Here is a 23,092-nt window from a genome sequence, read left to right as displayed (position 1 = left end):
AAAGTCACACTGGTGTCAAAGAAGGTATTAAAAAAAAATGTGCATGTGTGTGTGTGTGTGTGAGAGTGTGTGTGTGTGAGAGTGTGTGTGTGTGAGAGTGTGTGTGTGTGTGAGAGTGTGTGTGTGTGTGAGAGTGTGTGTGTGCTACACCAGTGCAGATGAATGGGTGAAACTATCCAAGTATTCATCCTTGCCACACTGACAATTACAATGTAATGGAAAACGTCCATAAGAACATTGAATACAGGATCAATCGGGGTGTCTAAGGCCGATGCTTTTCCCTTTTCAATTGATTTTAATTGTGTTTCCTTTCACTCTTTGCGATAGTTACCATCAGGCTTTAGGAGACTAATGACATCTCTAAACTCTCCTGGACCTGAGCTGCATGTTAAACTACTGGAGGTATGAATGAGTTTCTCTCTGCCTCTGTCTTTCTCACATCTCTCCTCCCTATCACCTTGCCTAACCAATATCCTTGTGAAGTTCCCCTTTCACACTCTGCCTATGAAGATATGGGATAATATGGGATAATTGCTATGTATAGAATTAGAATTAGTAGACATTCCAACTGAAAGAAATTATACTTGACATGTGACCTTGAAGTTGTATGTTTACATCCATTTGGAGCATCTAATCAGAGACCTTCAGAGAGATTGAGGAAAAAAGAGAAGGAAAAGGGGAGAAGCTCAAAAATATTTTATGAGTGAAGCAACCTGCTCTGTTTATTAAACATGAACACACTAACTCAAGCAAGAACACACACACACACACACACACACACACACACACACACACACACACACACACACACACACACACACACACACACACACACACACACACACACACACACACCTCCTCAGTCTGTTTACTGGGATGCCATCTCCTTCCTCCCGCCGTCCCTCCAGGATGATGTACGACAAAACCGGGAAATATTTCGCCAACATGATCTCAGCGAAATGAATGAATAATTCATGCATGATGAAGTCTTTTTAATATTTCAGGCATAATTAATAAGGCGACGCATCACTCCCCTCACAGAGGAAATCGCATTGAATGTCAACAGCAGATGAATGAGACAGAAGGCAGAACGTGGTTCACTATCAGTCAGACACCAGCGACCATTCCACACACACACACACACACACACACACCAACACACTCCCTCCCTTCAAAGCTTTCACACACGCTCACACATGCACGCACACACACACACACACACACACACACACACACACACACACACACACACACACACTCTTTTCAAAGTCCCAGCAGTAGCAGGAAGATAAGGGGAAAGAGGGAGAAGCAGGTATTGGTAATTGGTAAGCTGTAACGTGCGTTGCTCTCTCTCTCGCTCGCTCTCTTTCATAAAGTCCACCAGCGAGGAAGAGAGATGGTGTTCCAGAGAGCTCAAGAGTCTAACACATCCCAGCTCTGCTTCCACCTCAAACTCACAGACCTGACCTGGGGAAGTAGATCACTCTGCAGAGGGGTATCAACACTAGTAGGAACCAACGGCAAGATCCTCTCTATGAAGGACAGGGGGGTTACCACTGGATGCTCTAATGGGCCACTGTGGTGTGTGGGGGGTGATGCTGTCTCTGCACTACCAGGATCAGAATCACGCTCTGAGCATAGCAGACTGTTTGAGCGACAACTCAGAGTGTGCGCTTTAAGGGCAAAAGTAACACACACACACACTCTGTCAAAGCGTGTGTGTGTTCATGTCTAAAGGCGTCCGCATGCTTCCCAGTTTAAACAGTTCGGAAGGGTTCGTATATATATTATGACGACATTTTGTGACATTTATGTTTGTTTTGGACTTTCGTGAGTTTTTTGGGGGGGCTGTTCGGGCAGACACATTTATTTCTAGAGGCAAGCCAAAGTTTGGAAACGAAGTCTACGCCCCTACGTCTGTGATTAGTCAACAGTAGGGATTCTTTAATAAAGTCTTTGTTCAAATCAAATCAAATTTATTTGTCACATACACATGGTTAGCAGGTGTTAATCCAAGTGTAGCGAAATGCTTGTGCTTCTAGTTCCGACCATGCAGTAATATCTAACAACTAATCTACCAATTCCACAACAACTATCTTGTACACACAAGTGTAAAGGAATGAATACGAGTATGTACATAAAAATATATAAATGAGTGATGGCCGAACGGCATAGGCAAGATGTAGTAGATGGTATGGAGTACAGTATATACATATGAGATGAGTATTGTAGGGTATGAAAACATATAAAGCAGCATTGTTTAAGGTGGCTAGTGATACATTACATCAGGATGGCAAGATGCAGTAGATGGTATAGAGTACAGTATATACATATGAGATGAGTAATGTAGGTTATGAAAACATTATATAAAGTGGCATTGCTTAAAGTGGCTAGTGATACATCTAATTACATCAAGATGGCAAGATGCAGTAGATGGTATGGCGTACAGTATATACATATGAGATGAATAATGTAGGTTATGTAAACATTATCTAATATAAATAATATAAAGTGGCAAGTGATAAATTGATTACATCAATTTTCCCATTATTAAAGTGGCTTGAGTTGAGTCAGTATGTTGGCAGCAGCCACTCAATGTTAGTGATGGCTGTTTAACAGTCTGATGGCCTTGAGACAGAAGCTGTTTTTCAGTCTCTCGGTTCCAGCTTTGATGCACCTGTACTGACCACGCCTTCTGGATGTTAGCGGGGTGAACAGGCAGTGGCTCGGGTGGTTGCTGTCCTTGATGATATTTTTGGCCTTCCTGTGACATCGGGTGGTGTAGGTGTCCTGGAGGGCAGGTAGATTGCACCCAGTGATGTGTTGTGCAGACCTCACTACCCTCTGGAGAGGCTTCCGGTTAAGGGCGGAGCAGCTGCCGTACCAGGCGGTGATACAGCCCGACAGGATGCTCTCGATTGTGCATCTGTAAAAGTTTGTGAGTGTTTTTGGTGACAAGCCGAATTTCTTCAGCCTCCTGAGGTTGAAGAGGCGCTGCTGCGCCTTTTTCACCACGCTGTCTGTGTGGGTGGACCATTTCAGCTTGTCCGTGATGTGTACGCCGAGGAACTTAACACTCTCCACCCTTTCCACTTCTGTCCCGTCAATGTAGATAGGGGGCTGCTCCCTCTGCTGTTTCCTGAAGTCCACGATCATCTCTTTTGTTTTTTTGACATTGAGTGCAAGGTTATTTTCCTGACACCACACTCCGAGGGCCCTCACCTCCCCCCTGTAGGCTGTCTCGTCGTTGTTGATAATCAAGCCCACCACTGTAGTGTCGTCTGCAAACTTGATGATTGAGTTGGATGCGTGCATGGCCACGCAGTCGTGGGTGAACAGGGAGTACAGAAGAGGGCTGAGAACTTACCCTTGTGGGGACCCAGTGTTGAGGATCAACGGGGTGGAGATGTTGTTACCTACCCTCACCACCTGGGGGCGGCCCGTCAGGAAGTCCAGGACCCAGTTGCACAGGGCGGGTCGAGACCCAGGGTCTCGAGCTTAATGACGAGTTTGGAGGGTACTATGGTGTTTAACCTGTTGGGGCTAGGGGGCAGTATTTTCACGGCTGGATAAAAAAACGTACCCGATTTAATCTGGTTACTAATCCTACCCAGTAACTAGAATATGCATATACTTATTATATATGGATAGAAAACACCCTAAAGTTTCTAAAACTGTTTGAATGGTGTCTGTGAGTATAACAGAACTCATTTGGCAGGCAAAACCCTGAGACATTTTCTGACAGGAAGTGGATACCTGATGTGTTGAATTACCTTTAAGCCTATGCCATTGAAACACACAGGGGTTGATTAATGTTTTGGCACTTCCTATTGCTTCCACTAGATGTCACCAGCCTTTACAAAGTGTTTTGAGTCTTTTACTGTGAGATCTGACCGAACAAGAGCCATGGAACGGTGATGGCCGATTAGACTCTGGCGCGCGAGTTCATGTTGGGTACCCTCATTCCAATACGTTATAAAAGAGAATGCATTCGTCCACCTTGAATATTATTCATGTTCTGGTTAAAAAAGGCACTAATGATTTATGCTATACAACGTTTGACATGTTTGAACGAACGTAAATATATTTTTCCCCCTCGTTCATGACGAGAAGTCCGGCTGGCTTAGATCATGTGCTAACAACACGGATCTTTTTGGATATAAATGATGAGCTTTTTTGAACAAAACTACATTCGTTATGGACCTGGGAATTCCGGGAAGTGACATCTGATGAAGAGAATCAAAGGTAATGGATTATTTACATAGTATTTTCGATTTTAGATCTCTCCAACATGGCCGTTTGTCTGTATAGCAAAGCATATTTTTCTGGGCGCAGTGCTCAGATTATTGCAAAGTGTGATTTCCCAGTAAGGTTATTTTTAAATCTGGCAAGTTGATTGCGTTCAAGAGATGTAAATCTATAATTCTTTAAATGACAATATAATATTTTACCAATGTTTTCTAATTTTAATTATTTAATTTGTGGTGCTGACTTGACTGCCGGTTATTGGAGGGAAACGATTTCCTCAACATCAATGCCATAGTAAAACGCTGTTTTTGGATATAAATATGAACTTGATAGAACTAAAAATGCATGCATTGTCTAACATAATGTCCTAGGAGTGTCATCTGTTGGAGATTGTAAAAGGTTAGTGCATCATTTTAGCTGGTTTTATGGTTTTGGTGACCCTGTCTTTGAATTGACAAAACATTACACACAGCTATTGTCAATGTACTCTCCTAACATAATCTAACTTTATGCTTTCGCCGTAAAACCTTTTTGAAATCGGACAACGTGGTTAGATTAAGGAGATGTTTATCTTTCAAAGGGTGTAAGATAGTTGTATGTTTGAAAAATTTGAATTTTGACATTTATTTGGTTTCAAATTTGCCGCTCTTGAAATGCACCTGCTGTTGATGGAGTGCACCACGGGGGGGACGCTAACGTCCCACCTAGCCCATAGAGGTTAATACTGAGCTGTAATCGATGAACAGTTCTTACATAGGTATTCCTCTTGTCCAGATGGGTTAGGGCAGTGTGCAGTGTGATGGCGATTGCGTCGTCTGTGGACCTATTGGGTTGGTAAGCAAATTGGACTGGGTCTAGGGTGTCAGGTAGGGTGGAGGTGATATGGTCCTTGACTAGTCTCTCAAAGCACTTCATGATGACGGAAGTGAGTGCTACAGGGCGGTAGTCATTTAGATCAGTTACCTTAGCTTTCTTGGGAACAGGAACAATGGTGGCCCTCTTGAAGCATGTGGGGACAACAGACTGGGATAAGGATTGATTGAATATGTCTGTAAACACACCAGCCAGCTGGTCTGCGCATGCTCTGAGGACGCGGCCGGGGATGCCGTCTGGGCCTGCAGCCTTGCAAGGGTTAACACGTTTAAATGTTTTACTCATGTTGGCTGCAGTGAAGGAGAGCCCGCAGGTTTTGGTAGCGGGCCGTGTTAGTGGCACTGTATTGTCCTCAAAGCGAGCAAAAAACTTGTTTAGTCTGTCTGGGAGCAAGGCATCGTGATCCGCGACGGGGCTGATTTTTCTTTTGTAGTCCGTGATTGACTGTAGACCCTGCCACATACCTCTCGTGTCTGAGCGGTTGAATTGCGACTCCACTTTGTCTCTGTACTGACGGTTAGCTTCTTTGATTGCCTTGCGGAGGGAATAGCTACACTGTTTATATTTGGTCATGTTTCCGGTCACTTTGCCCTGATTAAAAGCAGTGGTTCGCGCATTCAGTTTTGCGCGAATGCTGCCATCAATCCACGGTTTCTGGTTGGGGAATGTTTTTAATAGACGCTGTTGGTACGACATCACCGATGCACTTATTAATGAACTCGCACACCGAGTCAGCGTATTGGTCAATGTTGTCATTCAACGAGAGACGACTTGTTTACCTGCATTTTTTTTCATTGAGAAATACTGCACCAAACATCTTAGTTTGACGTAAAATTGCGCGACTAAGATCTCCTTGGCAAAAACGCCCAAATTTGTGCCAGATTTCCTGAGTTATTTTAGATTAATTGGGACTATTTTGAGGAAGTGTATGCTGGCTACTGCATTTTAAAATGGACAAACAGTACTATTGCTGCTTCTTTTTCGTTTTTTAAATGAAGGTCTTTTAATAAGGGAGTATGCGAGCAACCTTGTTCGGTTTCACTTAGCCAACTTCGGCTAGCCGCCAGCCGAACTGAAACATGCTTACGACTTAAACCTTTTCATAAATTAACGAACAAACCACAGGAGGTTGGTGGCACCTTAATTGGGGAAGACGGGCTCGTGGTAATAGCCGGAGCGGAATTAGTGGAATGGTATCAAATACATCAAACACATGGTTTCCGTTCCAGCCATTATTATGAGCCTTCCTCCCCTCAGCAGCCTCCACTGGAACACACCTACACACACACACCTCATAATCTGGTGTGCACCACTGTTACCTCTCCAGGGATCTTCCTCCGAAGGCGATGTTTACCAGACCACACAGAGGCAAGCTCACATTAAACTTGGCATTTCCACTCATCCCTTATTCAGCTACATCTTCCTCATATTCCCCCCTCTGCTCCCACACTTAATCTGTTCACACCCTTGCCCTGCCAAATATACTGTATTTACTCTCCACTCACCCCCTTTCACTGTCCACCTTTTACTCTGAAAGCCACATACACACAGACAAACACACACACACACACACACACACACACGGGCACACACAGGCACACACACTCGGGCACACACAGCCCTCCTCTGCTTTATAGAGAGATATGATGCTCCCTCAGTCTCCCTAGAGGCTCTGTGTGTGGCGATATTACCAGCCCTGTTATGAGTAATGGCCCAGAGTACTAAAGCTTGAAATAAACTTTAATCAATTTCACAATGTGTGGCCCTGGCTAATCCATTTGCTGCTTTTCAGCTGCACAGCAGAGAGAAACTATAACCAAACACACACAAACAAATACACACAAGCAAGCAGACACACAAACACATACACACAGCTCCTAACCACCACCTTATACCACAGATCAGATTAGCCTAACCAAGCATTTGTGTTATACTTACTCCTCTGGAAGGCATCCACATCCAGCCCACGCACACACACTCTCTCCAACCACTCTCCAACTGCAGATTAAACACTAAAGAGTGATCACCATCTACTTCCCATCGCTCTCTCCCTCATCTCTCTCTTCCTGTCTCCTATATTTAGCTCTATCCATGATTTCCCTCTTTCCTTTCATGAGAGGCTCCAGTTTTGAGTCATTAAGCAGGCCTGCACAGAGCCCCACTCGGCCCCCACCACCCCCCTGCATTTATCCACACACACACCACTTGATCTGATCTCATGCACTCCATTCTATTGCACTTGCCTGATCTTGAGGCCAATTTAATCAACCTATTCAGAGAAATAGTATTTGTGTAAGCTTAAACAAATCTTGATCGTCTGTTGATAGAATGATTGTGGATACTACACTACATGACCAAAACATCTCTTTCCAAAATCATGGGCATTAATATGGAGTTGGTCCCCTCTTTGCTGCTATAACAGCCTCCACTCTTCTGGGAAGGATTTCCACTTGATGTTGGAACATTGCTGCGGGGACTTGCTTCCATTCAGCCATAAGAGCATTAATGAGGTCGGGCATTGATGTTGGGCGATTAGGCCTGGCTCGCAGTTGGCGTTCCAATTCATTCCAATAAGGGTCGGAGGGATTGAGGTCAGGGCTCTGTGCAGGCCAGTCAGGTTCTTCCACACCGATCTTAACAAACCATGGACCTCACTTTGTGCACAGGGGCATTATCATGCTGAAACAGGAAAGGACCTTGCCCAAACTGTTGCCACAAAGTTGGAAGCACAGAATCATCTAGAATGTAATTGTATGCTGTAGCGTTAAGATTTCCCTTCACTGGAACTAAGGGGCATCGACCGAACCATGAAAAACAGCCTCAGACCATTATTTCTCCTCCACCAAACTTTACAGTTGGCACATCCGCCAAACCCAGATTCGTCCAACGGACTGCCAGATGGTGAAGCGTGATTCATCACTCCAGAGAACGCGTTTCCACTGCTCCAGAGTCCAATGGCAGCAAGGTTTACACCACTCCAGCCAACGCTTGGTATTGCGCATTTTGAACTTAGGCTCGTGTGCGGCTGCTCGGCCATGGAAACCCATTACATGAAGCTCCAGACAAACAGTTCTTGAACTGACGTTGCTTCCAGAGGCAGTTTGGAAGTCCGTAGTGAGTGTTGTAACCGAGGACAGACTATTTTTTACAGGCTATGCGCTTCAGCACTCCGCGGTCCCGTTCTGTGAGCTTGTGTGGCCTGCCACTTCACGGATTAGCCGCTGTTGCTCCTAGACGTTTCCACTTCACAATAACAGCACTTATAGTTGACAGGGGCAGCTCTAGCAGGGCAGAAATGTGATGAACTGACTTGTTGAAAAGGTGGCATCCTATGACGATGTCACATTGAGCTCTTCAGTAAGGCCATTCTATTGCCAATGTTTGTCTATGGAGATTGCATGGCTGTGCGCTCGATTTTATACACCTGTCAGCAACGGGTGTGGCTGAAATAGCAGAATCCGCTAATTTGAAGGGGTGTCCACATACTTTTGTATATATAGTGTATATAAAGTCATCCATATGAATAGTTGGTGAGCAGCTCAGTTTGCTGGCTGACAGCTGAATGTTTCCATGCATTTATGAAAATGATGGCAATTATATAATTCATCCTAATGCAGCCTAAGGCTTTGCATTACTAATAAGCTGGCGTGTTTAAAGAACTCCATGTAATATCTTATTCTGCACATCTTACGTAATACAAATCTTACTTCCAAGCCTCCCCCTGTGTGTACGTCAAGAAGAGAGATTTAATTAGGTCAGAGAGGAAGAGGCGAAGCGAGAGGGATAACTAGGCCCAAAATCTGTCTTTTCCATTTTTTGGCCTCAACAAGTGAGGAGTTTTTGCATAGTCAATGAGAGTGTCGAATTTGGTCAACAAAAAATGTAATGGCTTATTTGATACATGTGGCTTATTTGATCAAATATAAGTTTCGTAATTCTTAGGTTGCTACAAGTCTAATGATTGATATAAGTAGGACACATGACATCCCGGCATCTTTGAGAAAAAAACACTTTATATCGGATTTGTGCCTGTTGTTCACACTCATATCTGCCCTCTCATTGGCTAAAATGGTCCCACCTGATCTTGCCTCCTCCCAACTGCCTTCAATTTTTCAAGACATTTATTTTAATCGTGAGAGTTGCCACTTGAGTATCTGGTCGATATAATGGATAATCTGCGATTAAGTCAAAACCAGCTTTAATTACTCCTCAAATCCCCCCCTGCACTTTTCCTCCCCTTCTTCCCTCCCTCCCTCCATCCATCCCTCCATCCATCCATCCATCCATCCATCCATCATTCCCTTCTCTAACACTGGAACAGTATTTTCTGTGCTGAGGAATGAGAGGAGAGGAGGAAAGAGAGGAGAGTAGAGGAGGGGAGAGGGAGGTAGGATAATGGGTCATCTACATTCCAAATCCATCCACCATCTTCTGTTCTGATTGGAGTGATGTTGATCTTTATAACCCACTTACAGGCCCAGCCACCCACAAACAGTCAGGAGGACTAAAACCAGTAGAAAAACAAGCCCAAACACTTGAAACAAACACAGGATTCACTCAGCCAGGCAGCCAAACAGAGCCATCTGGTTTTGGTCTCATCGCTCTACCTCCACCCCTCCTCCATCTTTCCCTCAGCCTTTCCCTCCCTTGACTCTCTCTTCCTCAGCCTCCCTCTTTCTCTCTCTCCCTTTTTCTATGTGTCAAGTGAACGGTTTGTCCTTGGTAAGGTGTTAGCAGCAGCAGTGATGGTGATGGTAGTGATGTCATCGCCAGGAACCCACCGCCTCTCAATGTGACCTACATGCTTTATCGGACACCTCTACCTCACGCCTCTACCTCACGCCACTCCCTCTCTCTATCCTTCTCTCTGCCTCTATCTCACATCTCTCCCTCTCGGTCCTTCTCTCCTCTCTCGCTTTACCTCTCCCTCTCTGTCTTCCTCTCCCATCCGCTGTATCCGGAGCTGAAGCATGCCTGAGGTCAGGGTCTAAAATGGAGAGATTACTCAAACAGTACAAAGTCATATTCAATTAGGATGGCGGGATATTGGCTGTACAGTAAATTGCACAATTACTGCAGTACAGTGGCAGATGTGCAGCTCCATTTGCAGGAGTGTGCTGCTGTCAGTAGAGCTGGGTCATTCTATTAGAGCGGCCTCATGATGGGCCATGCTGCTCTGATGCCGTACATACTTAAACACAGCACAGACACGCTCTGCGAGCCACATTCATGAATGAAAGACAACACGCCTTACAGAGCCAGAGAGGGAGGGCTTTCTCTCTCATTAATTAATTTACTCTCTCTCCATCGCTCTTATTTGCTTTCACTCCTGTCATTCTTGTTTTCATTCTTCACTCTTGTTTTCATCCTCCACCTCAACCCTAATTTTAACACCTTCATTCCCACTTCCTGTTTCTGTTACAGCACTATGTCACATGATGTATTTGCATAGGTAAAAATCCTTAGCACAAAGAGAGAGAGCTACAGCAGAGCTAGGCTATCAGTCCTCTGATGTATTAGCTATAGTAGTTAATGCCAAATTGTAATTATTTCGCCACTATGGCCTATTTATTGCCTTACACACTGTACATAGATTTTTCTATTGCGTTATTGACTGTACGTTTGTTTATCCCATGTGTAACTCTGTGTTGTTGTTTTTGTCGAACTGCTTTGCTTTATCTTGGCCAGATCGCAGTTGTAAATGAGAACTTGTTCTCAACTGGCCTACCTGGTTAAATAAAGGTTGAAAAAAATAACCAAAAAATTGTATACCCTGAGAGCAGGTGGCGCCATTCAGAGATACCAGACACAGTTCCTGTATCACAACTAAAGCCAGCTAAAGGGTACCATACAAGCAAACACTGACTGACATAGTAGAGTGTGAAAGACAGACAGCTTGAAAGAGAGATTGAGATGTGCCACCACAGACAGGGAAAAGTAGAGCTGGGAGTGAGAGAAAAGAGGACTTGAACACCACACTAGGAAGCTGCTCTCATCAGCATGCCAAGTCAGGTTTGAGGCTTTGTTTTTCATTCTGTTAGGCTGCCCTCAGCCCTCCGTTCTAAACATTCAGCTGCCTTGACACAACATCTCTCTCACTCTCTCAATTACATTTCAATTTAAGGGGCTTTATTGGCATGGGAAACATATGTTTACATTGCCAAAGCCAGTGAAATAGATAATGAACACAAGTGAAATAAACAATAAAAACGAACAGTAAACATTCCAAAAGAATAGAGACGTTTCAAATGTCATATTATGTCTCTATACAGTGTTCTAACGATGTGCAAGTACAAAAGGGAAAATAAATAAACGTAAATATGGGTTGTATTTAAAATGGTGTTTGTTCTTCACTGATTGCCCTTTTCTTGTGGCAACAGGTCACAAATATTACTGCTGTGATTTCACACTGTGGTATTTCACCCAATAGATATGGGAGTTTATCAAAATTGGATTTGTTTTCAAATTCTTTGTGGGTCTGTGTAATCTGAGGGAAGTATGTGTCTCTAATATGGTCATACATTTGGCAGGAGGTTAGGAAGTGCAGCTCAGTTTCCACCTCATTTTGTGGGCAGTGTGCACATACAGTAGCCTGCCTACGGCAGACCTGGCAAGGCTATGCTCACTGAGTTAGTACATAGTCAAAGCTTTCCTTAATTTTGGGTCAGATATTCTGCCACTGTGTACTCTGTTTAGGGCCAAATAGCATTCTAGTTTGCTCCGTTTTTTGTTAATTCTTTCCAATGTGTCAAGTACTTCTCTTTTGTTTTCTCATGATTTAGTTGGATCTAATTGTGTTGTTGTCCTGGGGCTCTAGTTGTGTTTGTTAACAGAGCCCCAGGACCAGTTTGCTTAGGGGACTCTTCTCCAGGTTCATCTCTCTGTAGGTGATGGCTTTGTTAAGGAAGGTTTGGGAATCGCTTCCTTTTACATTAGGTGGTTGTAGAATTTAACAGCTCTTTTTTGGTAATTAGCGGGTATCGGCCTAATTCTGCTCTGCATGCATTATTTTAGGTTTTACGTTGTACACAGAGGATATTTTTGCAGAATTCTGCATGCAGAGTCTCAATGTGGTGTTAGTCCTATTTTGTTCATTCTTGGTTGGTGAATGGACCCCAGACCTCACAACCATAAAGGGCAGATGTTTAGGCCGAGGTATGTATAGTTTTTTGTGTGCTCTAGGGAAACGGTGTCTAGATGGAATTAGTATTTGTGGTCCTGGCAAATGGACCATTTTTGGAACACCATTATTTTTGTCTTGCTGAGATTTACTGTCATAATTTTCATTTGAAAAAATAATTATACAGAGCTGGAAGAGATGTATCAGTGACCAATGACCACCTGTGCTAACAAGATTTATTTCTCTGTTTTTTGCGTGGGCAGAATTGATTAAATAATACTAATTTCTCCATCTTCATTTCATATTATTGTATACGATGAGGACTGCTGTTGACAGGCAAGTCTGTGATTGTCCTAATGTCATTTCAGAACCTCTATGGCAGGCAGTTCTGTAAAGGTTGGCATGGTAACCAGATGCCCTGCCATTGTCATAACTCTGCTAGATCTCAAATTACATGTAATTCCCCTGAGTGCTGATGCAATCACTAAAAGGTGTTGGATAATACATAACCCATCACACCTTACACGAATGACCTGGTCTGAAGACCCCATTCAGTAAATAATGTGCATATTAATCCATTAGGAAACACCCTTAAGTGCATTTTAGGACAAGTGGAGCACTGCAGATTCAAGGTTGATCCAATGCAGTTTTTCTGTGTCCCCTACTACAGCATACTACTGAATATGCATAGAGGATCCACTCCAAAGCATATTTACACGTCCTCAGAAATACACACAGAAAATACGTGTACAAACACTCATAAGAAGTAAAGGCACACTCTTAGAATCCAAGGACTTAGAGTGGATTTAAGCATAGGCCTACTGAGTAAGCAGCATACTAAAGAAAAAAAAAATATTTTGTTTAACATCCTCACAGAAATGACTATCTTTGTGAGTTGTTATTTAAGTCACAGCCCTTAATCCTCTAAAGTTAAACTACAGTACAATTTCCATCTTCATGTATTTTCTTCAAGGCTGCACACAAAACCTAGAGAGCCCTCAACTCAAGCCTGCCAGTGAATGTGAAATGGGCTATGAGGACTGATATGAAACGGACAATATGGTGAATTCTCTATCTCATAAATTAGGGTACGTCTCCCATTGAAGCCAGAAGTAATGAGGCTACAAGGGATTCAAAATTAATATCCAGCAAGTTGGGGGTGAGGGGAGGGAGGGTGATTTATAGTGCCATTGAGCAAATAATTTTTTTATGTGGAAAAGTGGAACTTTCCATCAAATCCACCTTAATGTGAACTTTGTAGCGGCGTGTAGGAGAGAAGGCATGAGGGAGGGCCTATTGATCTGGCCTCGGTGTTTCAGTCAGAAAAAGGCCTCTTAAAATATATGGAAAAGCACTTGTAATTATGTAGACTGGAGGGCATTACTCACCCGGGGACATTTGTTTGGTTCATACTGAATATCTTAATTAAGGCCTCAGACGCCTCACTTTCAGGCAGTAATTCTGATATGAGCCATGACATGTATGTTCAGGTTTTCCAGATCCTTGATATCCTTCGTCTGATGTTATGGACTGCCCTCCTCAATTCAAACCCCAGGTTTTCAACAGGGTTCAAGTCAGGAGACTGAGATGGCCATGGCAAAATGTTGATTTTGCGCTCAATTAACCATTTCTTTGTAGGTTTTGATTAGTGTTGGGGGTTATTGTCTTGCTGGAGGATCCACTTGTGGCCAAGTGTCAGCCTCCTGGCAGAGGCATCCAGAGTTTTGGCTAAAATGTCCTGGTACTGGAAAAGTTTATGATGCCGTTGACCTTACCAAGGGCCTCAGGACCAGTGGAAGTAAAATTGCCCAAAAACATCAAAGATCCACCACCATATTTTACCGTAGGTATGAGGTTCTTTTCTGCATATGCTTCTGTTTTTCAATGCTAAACCCACCACTGGTGTGCGTGGCCAAAGAGCTCTATTTTCATATCATCCGACCAAAGCACCGGTTCCAATCCAAGTGCCAATGCCATTTAGAATATAATTTCAACAAAAAAATGAGCATGGAATATAGCTCAGTATTTGTCTGATTTATTATTCAGTCTTCTTTGCTCAATAATTATGGACCTGACTGTATACAACGAATGGCCAAAAATGGCCATAAGGGTGCCAAGTCTAGGGCTGTAAGAGTTATTAATCAGATAACTTGAGTTAACTTTTTGTATTTTTAGTTCCCCATTTTTTTGTTTGTGACTAATTGCATTGTCTGAAAGTCTTCCAAATACAGTGAGAACATACAAAATACACAATCTATATGTCACAGGCGTCGTATTGAAGAGACCAAGGCGCAGCGTGTTGAGTGCTCATCTTTTACTTTTAATGAAAGCACTTCACAAAGAAAAACAAACGACAGCCAAACAGTTCTGTCAGGTATACTAACACACTAAACAGAAAGCAACCACCCACAAAACCCAAAGGAAAACAGGCTGCCTAAGTATGGCTTCCAATCAGAGACAACGAAAGACACCTGCCTCCGATTGGAAACCATACTCGGCCAAACATGGAAAACGAAACATAGAAATAGCAAACTAGAACAAATTCCCCTAGAACCAAAAAACCCCAAAACACACAAAACAACCCCCCTGCCACGCCCTGACCATTCTACTATGGGAAATGACCCTTTTCACTGGTCAGAATGTGACACTATACATCTAAAAACAACAATGCAATGTCAAAACAAGTTGACATTGAGGGTAAAGAAATTGTGCTTTATCAATTTATCTGACTTTGTTGACTAACTTTGGACAAAATCAAGATGTCAATGCCTTTTGTATAAAAAATTGTAAATTACAGCTACATTTATTAATCGTAAGGGGTTCAATCGTCAGGGGTTCAAACTGTAGAACCCAGTTCCTACATATGAATATAAACATTGATTTTATCAAACAAAACTATGCTACATTTTATCTCTGGGACCCTCAGGATGACAAATCAGAGCAAGATTACTGAATGTAAGTACATTATTTACCTTCAGAGGTGAATGTATCAAACCAGTTGCCGTGATAAAAGTTTTTGGTTGTTGTGCACTCTACTCAAACAATAGCATGGTATTTCTTCACTGTAATAGCTACTGTAAATTGGACAGTGCAGTTAGATTAAGAAGAATTTAAGCTTGTCTATGTCCTGAAAAGTGTGCTGTTACTTACAACGTAATTCTAGTCACATTAGCGCATGTTAGCAACAAGGGACACCGATCCCGTAGATCCTTAATAAGAGTAAATCCTAAGATTAACTCGATTAAATGTTCTAAATTGTTTGAAAGCCCTAGTACCAACACAATTACAGTTGATCCGAACACATTTCAATGACAGTTTCTTAAGTCATCATTTATGTATACAACTTCTAAAGAATAACAGACATCCAAATAATAACATATCCACTGGTGTAATAAGGCATCCAATATTGGTGAAGTCATCACTTCGCAACCTGGTAATCAGATCCACCAGTATATATTCAGATGACAGATTCCAGAATGGCTACCTCACTGAGGCATAGCAGACTGCCCCATCAGCCCACCAGAGACAATGACGCATTAACACGCAGAGAGAGATGAGAGCTTAGAGCTGTGCACAAACTCAGGCAATATCTAGGGACAGCCCTACATACTGCCTCTCCTCTCCTTCATGTCCCTAAGGCCCAGAGAGAGAGAGAGGAGAGACAGGAGAGAGAGGAGAGAGAGGAGAGAGAGAGATGCAGTTCAGTATTAGTGACAGGTCTGTGGTTGCTGCTAGTATAGCGAGGTATAAGGAGGCTCTCAGCTGTTTGAGAGGAGCAATAGCAGTGGGTGACCAGGCCCCACAGGGACTGATGTGATTATTAAATATCAGGGTGGGCTGCCAGAGTGCCACCGCTGATTCACATGAAAGGGTTTGGAGCCATCAGCATTCTCAAACCAAGCATAACCTACTATCCTCAGCTCTCTCTCTCTCTCTCTCTCTCTCTCTCTCTCTCTCTCTCTCTCTCTCTCTCTCTCTCTCTCTCTCACTCACTCACTCACTCACTCCAGTACCTGCTATAGCACCAGCCTATCCGTTTGTTCAGAAAGAATTCTGTGACTGTCCTACACAATCTGTATTGTTTTCTTCTTGCTGAAATTACACCCACAGTTACATCAGAGTCTTATATAAGCCTTTAATATTATGCGTGCCATGACACAAAACACCATTAATAGATCTAAGCATCAATACCCAGCTCGCTAAGTGAATCTGTCACCAGCTCTACTTTGCCACGAGCCCCTGGCTTTAATGCAGCGTCGGGCTACAATTAGAGTAGACATGGGAACAGAAATATATTAAAAAAATAAAGATCATTTGTTGCCCGAGGCTTGGTTGCACAGTAAAATATTAATGCTCCTCCTCTGCAAATATCGCTCAGAGGGACAAAAGAAGTCACTTTTTCTCCACAGAAACATTCATAAAATAAAAAGCCCAGAGAATCCCTGAGGCCAGGGCTCTAAAGAACAGGGAGGATAGGCGAAGGAAGAGGGAGAGAGAGGAGAGAAGGAGAAGGGGGAGGGACAGAGAGAGACAGACAGAGAGAGAGAGTAAGAACCATTCTACATTAACACACACACCTGAATAGGCCCAGTAGGACTCCTCGGCCGCTCTTCTGAGTCTGCTCCCGGGCGCTCGGCCATCTTGGCTCCCTTGCGTGGGCTGCCCTCCTGTCAGCGCTGTGTGGGGGAGAGAAAGGAGAAGGATGTCACCAAAATGGCACTGCACTCACTCACTGTGGTAAAACAAAAAAGCACTGCTCTTGCTAACAGCATTCTCATTAGGAAACAGAGACTGACTGTGACTTGGACACAGCCGAATTATACAGCCAGTGCGTCAAACAGTGCTTACAATGACTTACCAAAACATCCTACCACAAAAGCCACAACAACTTCCTTAAAACTTAGGCATGAATACAGATACATAGATACATAGTGTGGCTCATTGGTAAAGAGCCACACTTTGTCAGATCCAATTATGCCAGGCTCATTGTGACTGTGGGGCCTCTGGGATGTGAGCTGGGGGCTGCTGAGCTTTTGGGTAAGAGTCACCCACACTTCTGCCCCTCACTTGCTGTTCCACAAATGGGCTTTGGCAGTACCTGGGAATAACTGGCATTTTACATTTTATCTGACCTAAAATGGCCACATGCGGTTATGAGAACACAGAGAGAGAGAGAGAGAGAGAGAGAGAGAGAGAGAGAGAGAGAGAGAGAGAGGAGAGAGAGAGAGAGAGAGAGAGAGAGAGAGAGAGAGAGGAGAGAGAGAGAGAGAGAGAGTCACAGGTAAGAGGACACGTGCTGAGCGCTGGCTAACCATGTGGTTACCTCCTTACTCACTGCATCACCAAGGACACTGGGCCACCGGAGATGTCAATCAAAGCCTAATGGTATTTTAAAGGCTGCTCGCTGGGCATTGTGGTTACTTAAGGGCTTGATATAAACAATGGGTGACTCTTTGTTTCAATGACAGACCGATTTTTCGCTCTTCTTTAATTATTGGGGATGTAAGCTTGAGCATGTCTGTGAATGTCAATGAGAGGCCAGTCCATGGCTTTTCTATGAATTACATTATCGATTCCCAATACTCTCCCAACAGAAAATGTTATTATGCAGCCCCCACCCTAACCTCTCAATCCACGCCAAACCCATCCTCTCACTATCCTTCTTCTGCCTTTCTTTCTGTTATTCATTCCCTCTCCCATTGTCTCTTACCCTTGACTCTCTTTCTCTAACACACAAACACACATGCACGCGCACACACACACACATCGTACAAGCTCATCTCATTCTTCCCCACATGCCTGTGAGGCCCCAGGAGTTAACCCTGTCCTCTCATGGCTGTAGCACTTCAGCCGTGGCCAGTCAATTAACAGCTAGCCACTATCTACACAGGTGTCCATTGACACAGTCAATCAGTCCACAGTGCCAAAGCCCAGCCCAGAGACTCTGGGCTGCACTGAAACTATCCCCAGCACTGTAACATAAGAATATAAATGTCAGTGCCAATCACAATATGGGGTTGGGGAGGGGAGAGGGAACTAGGGATGGGAGGAGAAGAGGTGCTGATGGGGGAAAAAAGGCTACAGAGGGATAGATGGCAGAGTTTGGGTAGAATGCGAGGAGAGAGGTAGATAGAGAAAGAGGGAAAGAAGAGGACAGAGTAATACAGTGTCGGGTCATAGTGGGGTGGGACCCTTTTTTCAGCCCAGCCCACTCTCTTAGCGACAGTCTCTGGGTCACTGTGATGGGCAGCCTGCTGCCTGGCAACCGTTCAACAGGAGGAGAGGAGAGCAGGAGGCGAGAAAGAAGGGAGAAAAGAACAAAGGCCTTCTATGCGTTTTCAGAGGAGGAGGAAGGAGGGGGGAGAGAGGAGGGAACAGGCTTTGACTGGTAGTGCCAGTTTAAAAAAGTCACAAGCAATGTTCTCTCTAAGCTGCACACGTGCGCGGGCACGCAACTCCCCCAGGACTGCCGTGCAGAAGAAATATCAGCCTGCAAAAAGAAGCACGGGATTGAACTTCACTCAACTTTCTAGAGTTTTCCCCGTTAGTTAACACTATCAACGTTTCCCTTTGCTGCAATATTAGCCACTTTCAATGCAACATACTGAACTATGTAAGACTTCGTATGCAAAACGAAATATGCAAGAAATGTTGTTGTAGGCAGAGCACATTGGAGTAGGATTATATTGACAGGCCTGTACTCTGCACAGAGCTGCAGTAGGCCAATACGCAAATAGACCATTGCCATATATGGATTTCTGCCATTCACTTTGAACTGGACTGTGAACATGAGCGTTCGCGATTATTATGCGCTTGTTTTGAGATCAAAGTGAGAGCTGCATGTAGCCAAGTTTGCACATTTCTTCATATTCTTTGCTGGTTAGTGAGTTATTAGCCCAGTTATAGATAATTTGTAGTCAGCAATGTGGGCGTGATTGCTTCCTACAAGAGCACAAAATGTGTACATTTCTAGCCATCTTTGAAAAGCCAGTCAGGTAAAGAGCTTTTTTTATGTCTTAAAGGGGCAGTGTTGTATTTTAAGACAGGCTTTAATAAGCTAAGTAGCCAATAGGCAGAGGGTAGCATCATTTGTCTGATTCTCTGTAATAATGGTATGGGAAAAATAATGACTTTTATTTTTGCATCAAACAACACAACAAAATGTTCAGTCATTTCCTTGACTGAAAGACAAGTGGATAAACAGGTTAATGTCAAGCCCTGCATGGTTTTTTCAAAAGTTTCATGGAATGTAGGCCTACATTGAACAGCACACACTGGCTGCTACTATAGGCTGAATGATAGAACCGCTATTTCCATGTTAAAATGTTATGTGATGTATTTTCTCACATTTTTATGGTAGGCCACTCTGGTAGGCCTACATTACGACCCAATAGCTACAGTAGCGTTAGAATAGTACATTAAAGCAGGTACAGTAAATGCACACCGGAAGTTGCACAGAACATGAAATTTGCTCAGTGCGGAAAGAAATTAGAGGGAACATTGATCACAAGGGCTCAGTGCCGGTTTAATAACACGTGGAATACTGTATGTGCTTAAGACATTGTAAATGTTGCAAACTATGAACAAAAGCACATAGGGAGAACACTGCAATTCCCATACAACACATCCACGTTCTCTCCTCCTACCCACTGCTCTCTGTGCCTTCTACCACAACAGTCACCACTTCCCTGCTCTCCCAGACCCTGTCAAAGACTATCAACGTCAACACAGCCAGCAAAGCAGCAAAGATACACACACCACACACACACACACACACACACACACACACACACACACACACACACACACACACACACACACACACACACACACACACACACACACACACACACACACACACACACACACACACACACACACACACACACAGACGCACAAATACAAACCACCACACAAAGACACTAGCAGTCATGTGTCATACTAATGACGCAGAAACCTCTTAATCTTATTCAAACTCATTGCATAGAGCACATAGTGTTATTGAGAAAGGAACTTGAGAAAGTCCTTGTTTAACATTGCAGGCAATGCTAGGGATGTCTCCTATGATCGAATCTTTCTGCGAGAGGTTCCATTCTGCTGCGCTGGTCTAAACAAATTTTTACCTAATTGATTTATAATTTCCTATTTGAGGAATGTGCTCTTATGAGACAGAGATTGGGGGCTGACATTTTTGTCAGGCCATCCCTGCAGAAACAATGATATGGGGAGATGTGATCGAATAAGGATCCGAGTCTAGAACTATGATTTTTTTTATTCAGATCCCCATTAGCTGCTGAAGAAGCAGCAGCTACTCTTCCAAGCCCTATATCTATAAAACTTCCCTGAGGCTAAGGTCTCGACTTTAACAGAAAGCCAAATGAAGTAGACAGTTCAGCAGTGAAACAGAGAATGAAGTAGACAGTTACGCAGTGTCCTGGAAACAGAGAATGAGGGTGCCATTGGTGGCTTCACAAGGGTAATGAAGTTGTGATTAGCTCTTTTTGGCAAGACCTGCAGCACCTGCAATGTCAACTCCCAGATTCACTAGGATAGAGAACTCACATAGAGCCCTATTTGAAAGGGGTGATCAGCAAGGTCAGAATGCACGCACACACACACACACACCAACAAAAACACACACCATGCAAAATCTGCATGGCAAATACAATGTACGTGAATGCCAACAACAACAAATGTGCTTCCTTGCTCCAACTGTACATACTGCCAGAACTCCATAAAGCAGAAAGAAACTGAAACTTTGACTGACCCTGTCTTTTGTTTCCACAATGAGTGAATCACACAAAAGTTCCTCTTGAGAAAAGAGATGGAAAGCATTGGTTCCTGCCATCCATCCATCACAGCAGACCAGCCATTGAAGCTATTGCTGCATGTTTGCTGTCACTTCAGCAAACATGCAGCACTTCAGTGTATGTGTGTGTGTGTGTGTGTGTGTGTGTGTGTGTGTGTGTGTGTGTGTGTGTGTGTGTGTGTGTGTGTGTGTGTGTGTGTGTGTGTGTGTACCAGTCAGTCAGGGTAGTCCTCACTACTGTAATACACTTAATTAGCATTCTTTTCATCTCTCTCCAATACGTCCTTACTGCTGAAGGACATCCGCGACAAGCAAACACACACACACACACACACACACACACACACACACACACACACACACACACACACACACACACACACACACACACACACACACACACACACACACACAAAAGCCTACTAACAGAAATACAAACACAAACAACCACACATACACATACTGGCAGTCCAAAACACTTGCATGGTGGTGGTCAGAGAGTAACAGCTGTCACGTTAAATAAACCTTGCAGGGCTGTAATAGTCCTCCACATACTCTCTGGTGGGTGACCAGATCCTCTGCCAGAGGGACAGGCACAGGGGCTTGGGAAGGGATTAAGAGGGGGCTGGGACTGTGAATGGGGGGTGTGAGGAATGGGGGCTGGGATGTTGGTCTTGGCATTGGGCTATAGGTTAGAGGCTGTGGTTGGGCCTAGGGCACAGTGTTGAGACTGGGTAGGGAGAGCAGCAGAGATGAGAGGGAATCAGTCCCCAGAGAAAAGACAACCCAGCATGGGGTGAGTTCACTACAGTCTCAGCCAAAGGCAGTGAGAGAAGCACACAGAGGGAGAGAGAGAGAGAGAGATGGCGAGAGAGCGCTGTAAAGCCAAAGCGCTGGTGCATCGTCCATAAAGCAGAAACACTGGGAGGCAACACGAGAGCGTGTCGGAAGCACATTACTCAAATGGGTCTTTAGTGTAGTGGAAAATGCACTTGAAGACACGCAGCGGTTCCAAGCGCCCGTCTCCCTGTGTGTTTTCTCCCTGCATTGATCTGCTATAGACAGGAGACAGTATGCACCACGGCTGGTCACTCCATGCACACCGATGTTAATTAATAGGCGGTCTGCAAAGGACAAGGTAGCTGAGCCAAACACAAAGCCAATGCTGACACCTCCACTGTGAAGACATACAGTCCAGATACAGTTAACATCGCCTTTTGTCCACCGCAATTACAAACACAGGGGCTGCCATGGGTTCCTTCATACTCCTATCACACAACAAGGCACATGATGTCACTGTGAAAGACATAATGTTTCAGTAGACACAGCCATCAGATACTGTACCCATTTAAAGCACACCATGGAACCAAGTCCCTTATAGATATTGTCTTGTTCTTTGTTCATACCCTTTATTTTAGTATATATTAAACAAATATTTTTACCCCAATTTCATGATATCCAATTGGTAGTTACAGTCTTGTCCCATCGCTGCAACTCCCGTACGGCGAAGGTCGAGAGCCATGCGTCCTCCGAAACAGGATCCTGCTAAGCCGCACTGCTTCTTGACACACTGCTCGCTTAACCAGGAAGCCAGCTGCACCAATGTGTCGGAGGAAACACTGTACAACTGGCGACCGAAGTCAGTGTGCATGCGCCCGGCCTGCCACAAAAAGTCGCTAGAGGGCATCCCGCAGGGCCAATTGTGTGCTGCCTCATGGGTCTCCCGGTCGCGGCCGGCTGCAACACAGCCTGGGATCGAACCTGTGTCTGTAGTGATTCAGTGCCTTAGACCGCAATGTAGTGCCTTAGACCGCTGTGCCACTCGGGAGGTCTTTGTGTTCATACCCTTTAAGAGTTCCAGAGACACAATAGTTATTTTATTTATTTTTATTATTTTTTTAAATGTACCTTTATTTAACTAGGCAAGTCTGTTAAGAACAAATTCTTATTTACAATGACGGCCTACTTGTAAGCCCCCCCAGCCAAACCCTCCCCTAACCCGGGTTGACGCTGGGCCAATTGTGCGTCGCTCTATGGGACTC

At 44.0% G+C, this 23,092-nt stretch overlaps 1 protein-coding gene across 3 annotated transcripts in view; it reads right to left on the bottom strand.

Moving 5' to 3' along the window:
• The window catches only part of LOC106565854 (protein tyrosine phosphatase receptor type G), a 337,880-nt gene that overhangs the window by 229,177 nt on the left and 85,611 nt on the right, over positions 1-23,092 (bottom strand). For all 3 annotated transcript variants that reach the window (XM_014133453.3, XM_014133451.3, XM_014133452.3), the window contains exon 2: positions 16,819-16,917. In XM_014133453.3, coding sequence (XP_013988928.1) covers positions 16,819-16,917 — 99 coding nt within the window. The remainder of the gene's footprint in view (positions 1-16,818; positions 16,918-23,092) is intronic.

The sequence above is a fragment of the Salmo salar genome, chromosome 12 (assembly GCF_965601325.2).
Source record: "Salmo salar chromosome 12, fSalSal1, whole genome shotgun sequence".
Taxonomy (NCBI): Eukaryota; Metazoa; Chordata; class Actinopteri; order Salmoniformes; family Salmonidae; genus Salmo; species Salmo salar.
This window is presented reverse-complemented; position numbering and strand designations above follow the sequence as displayed.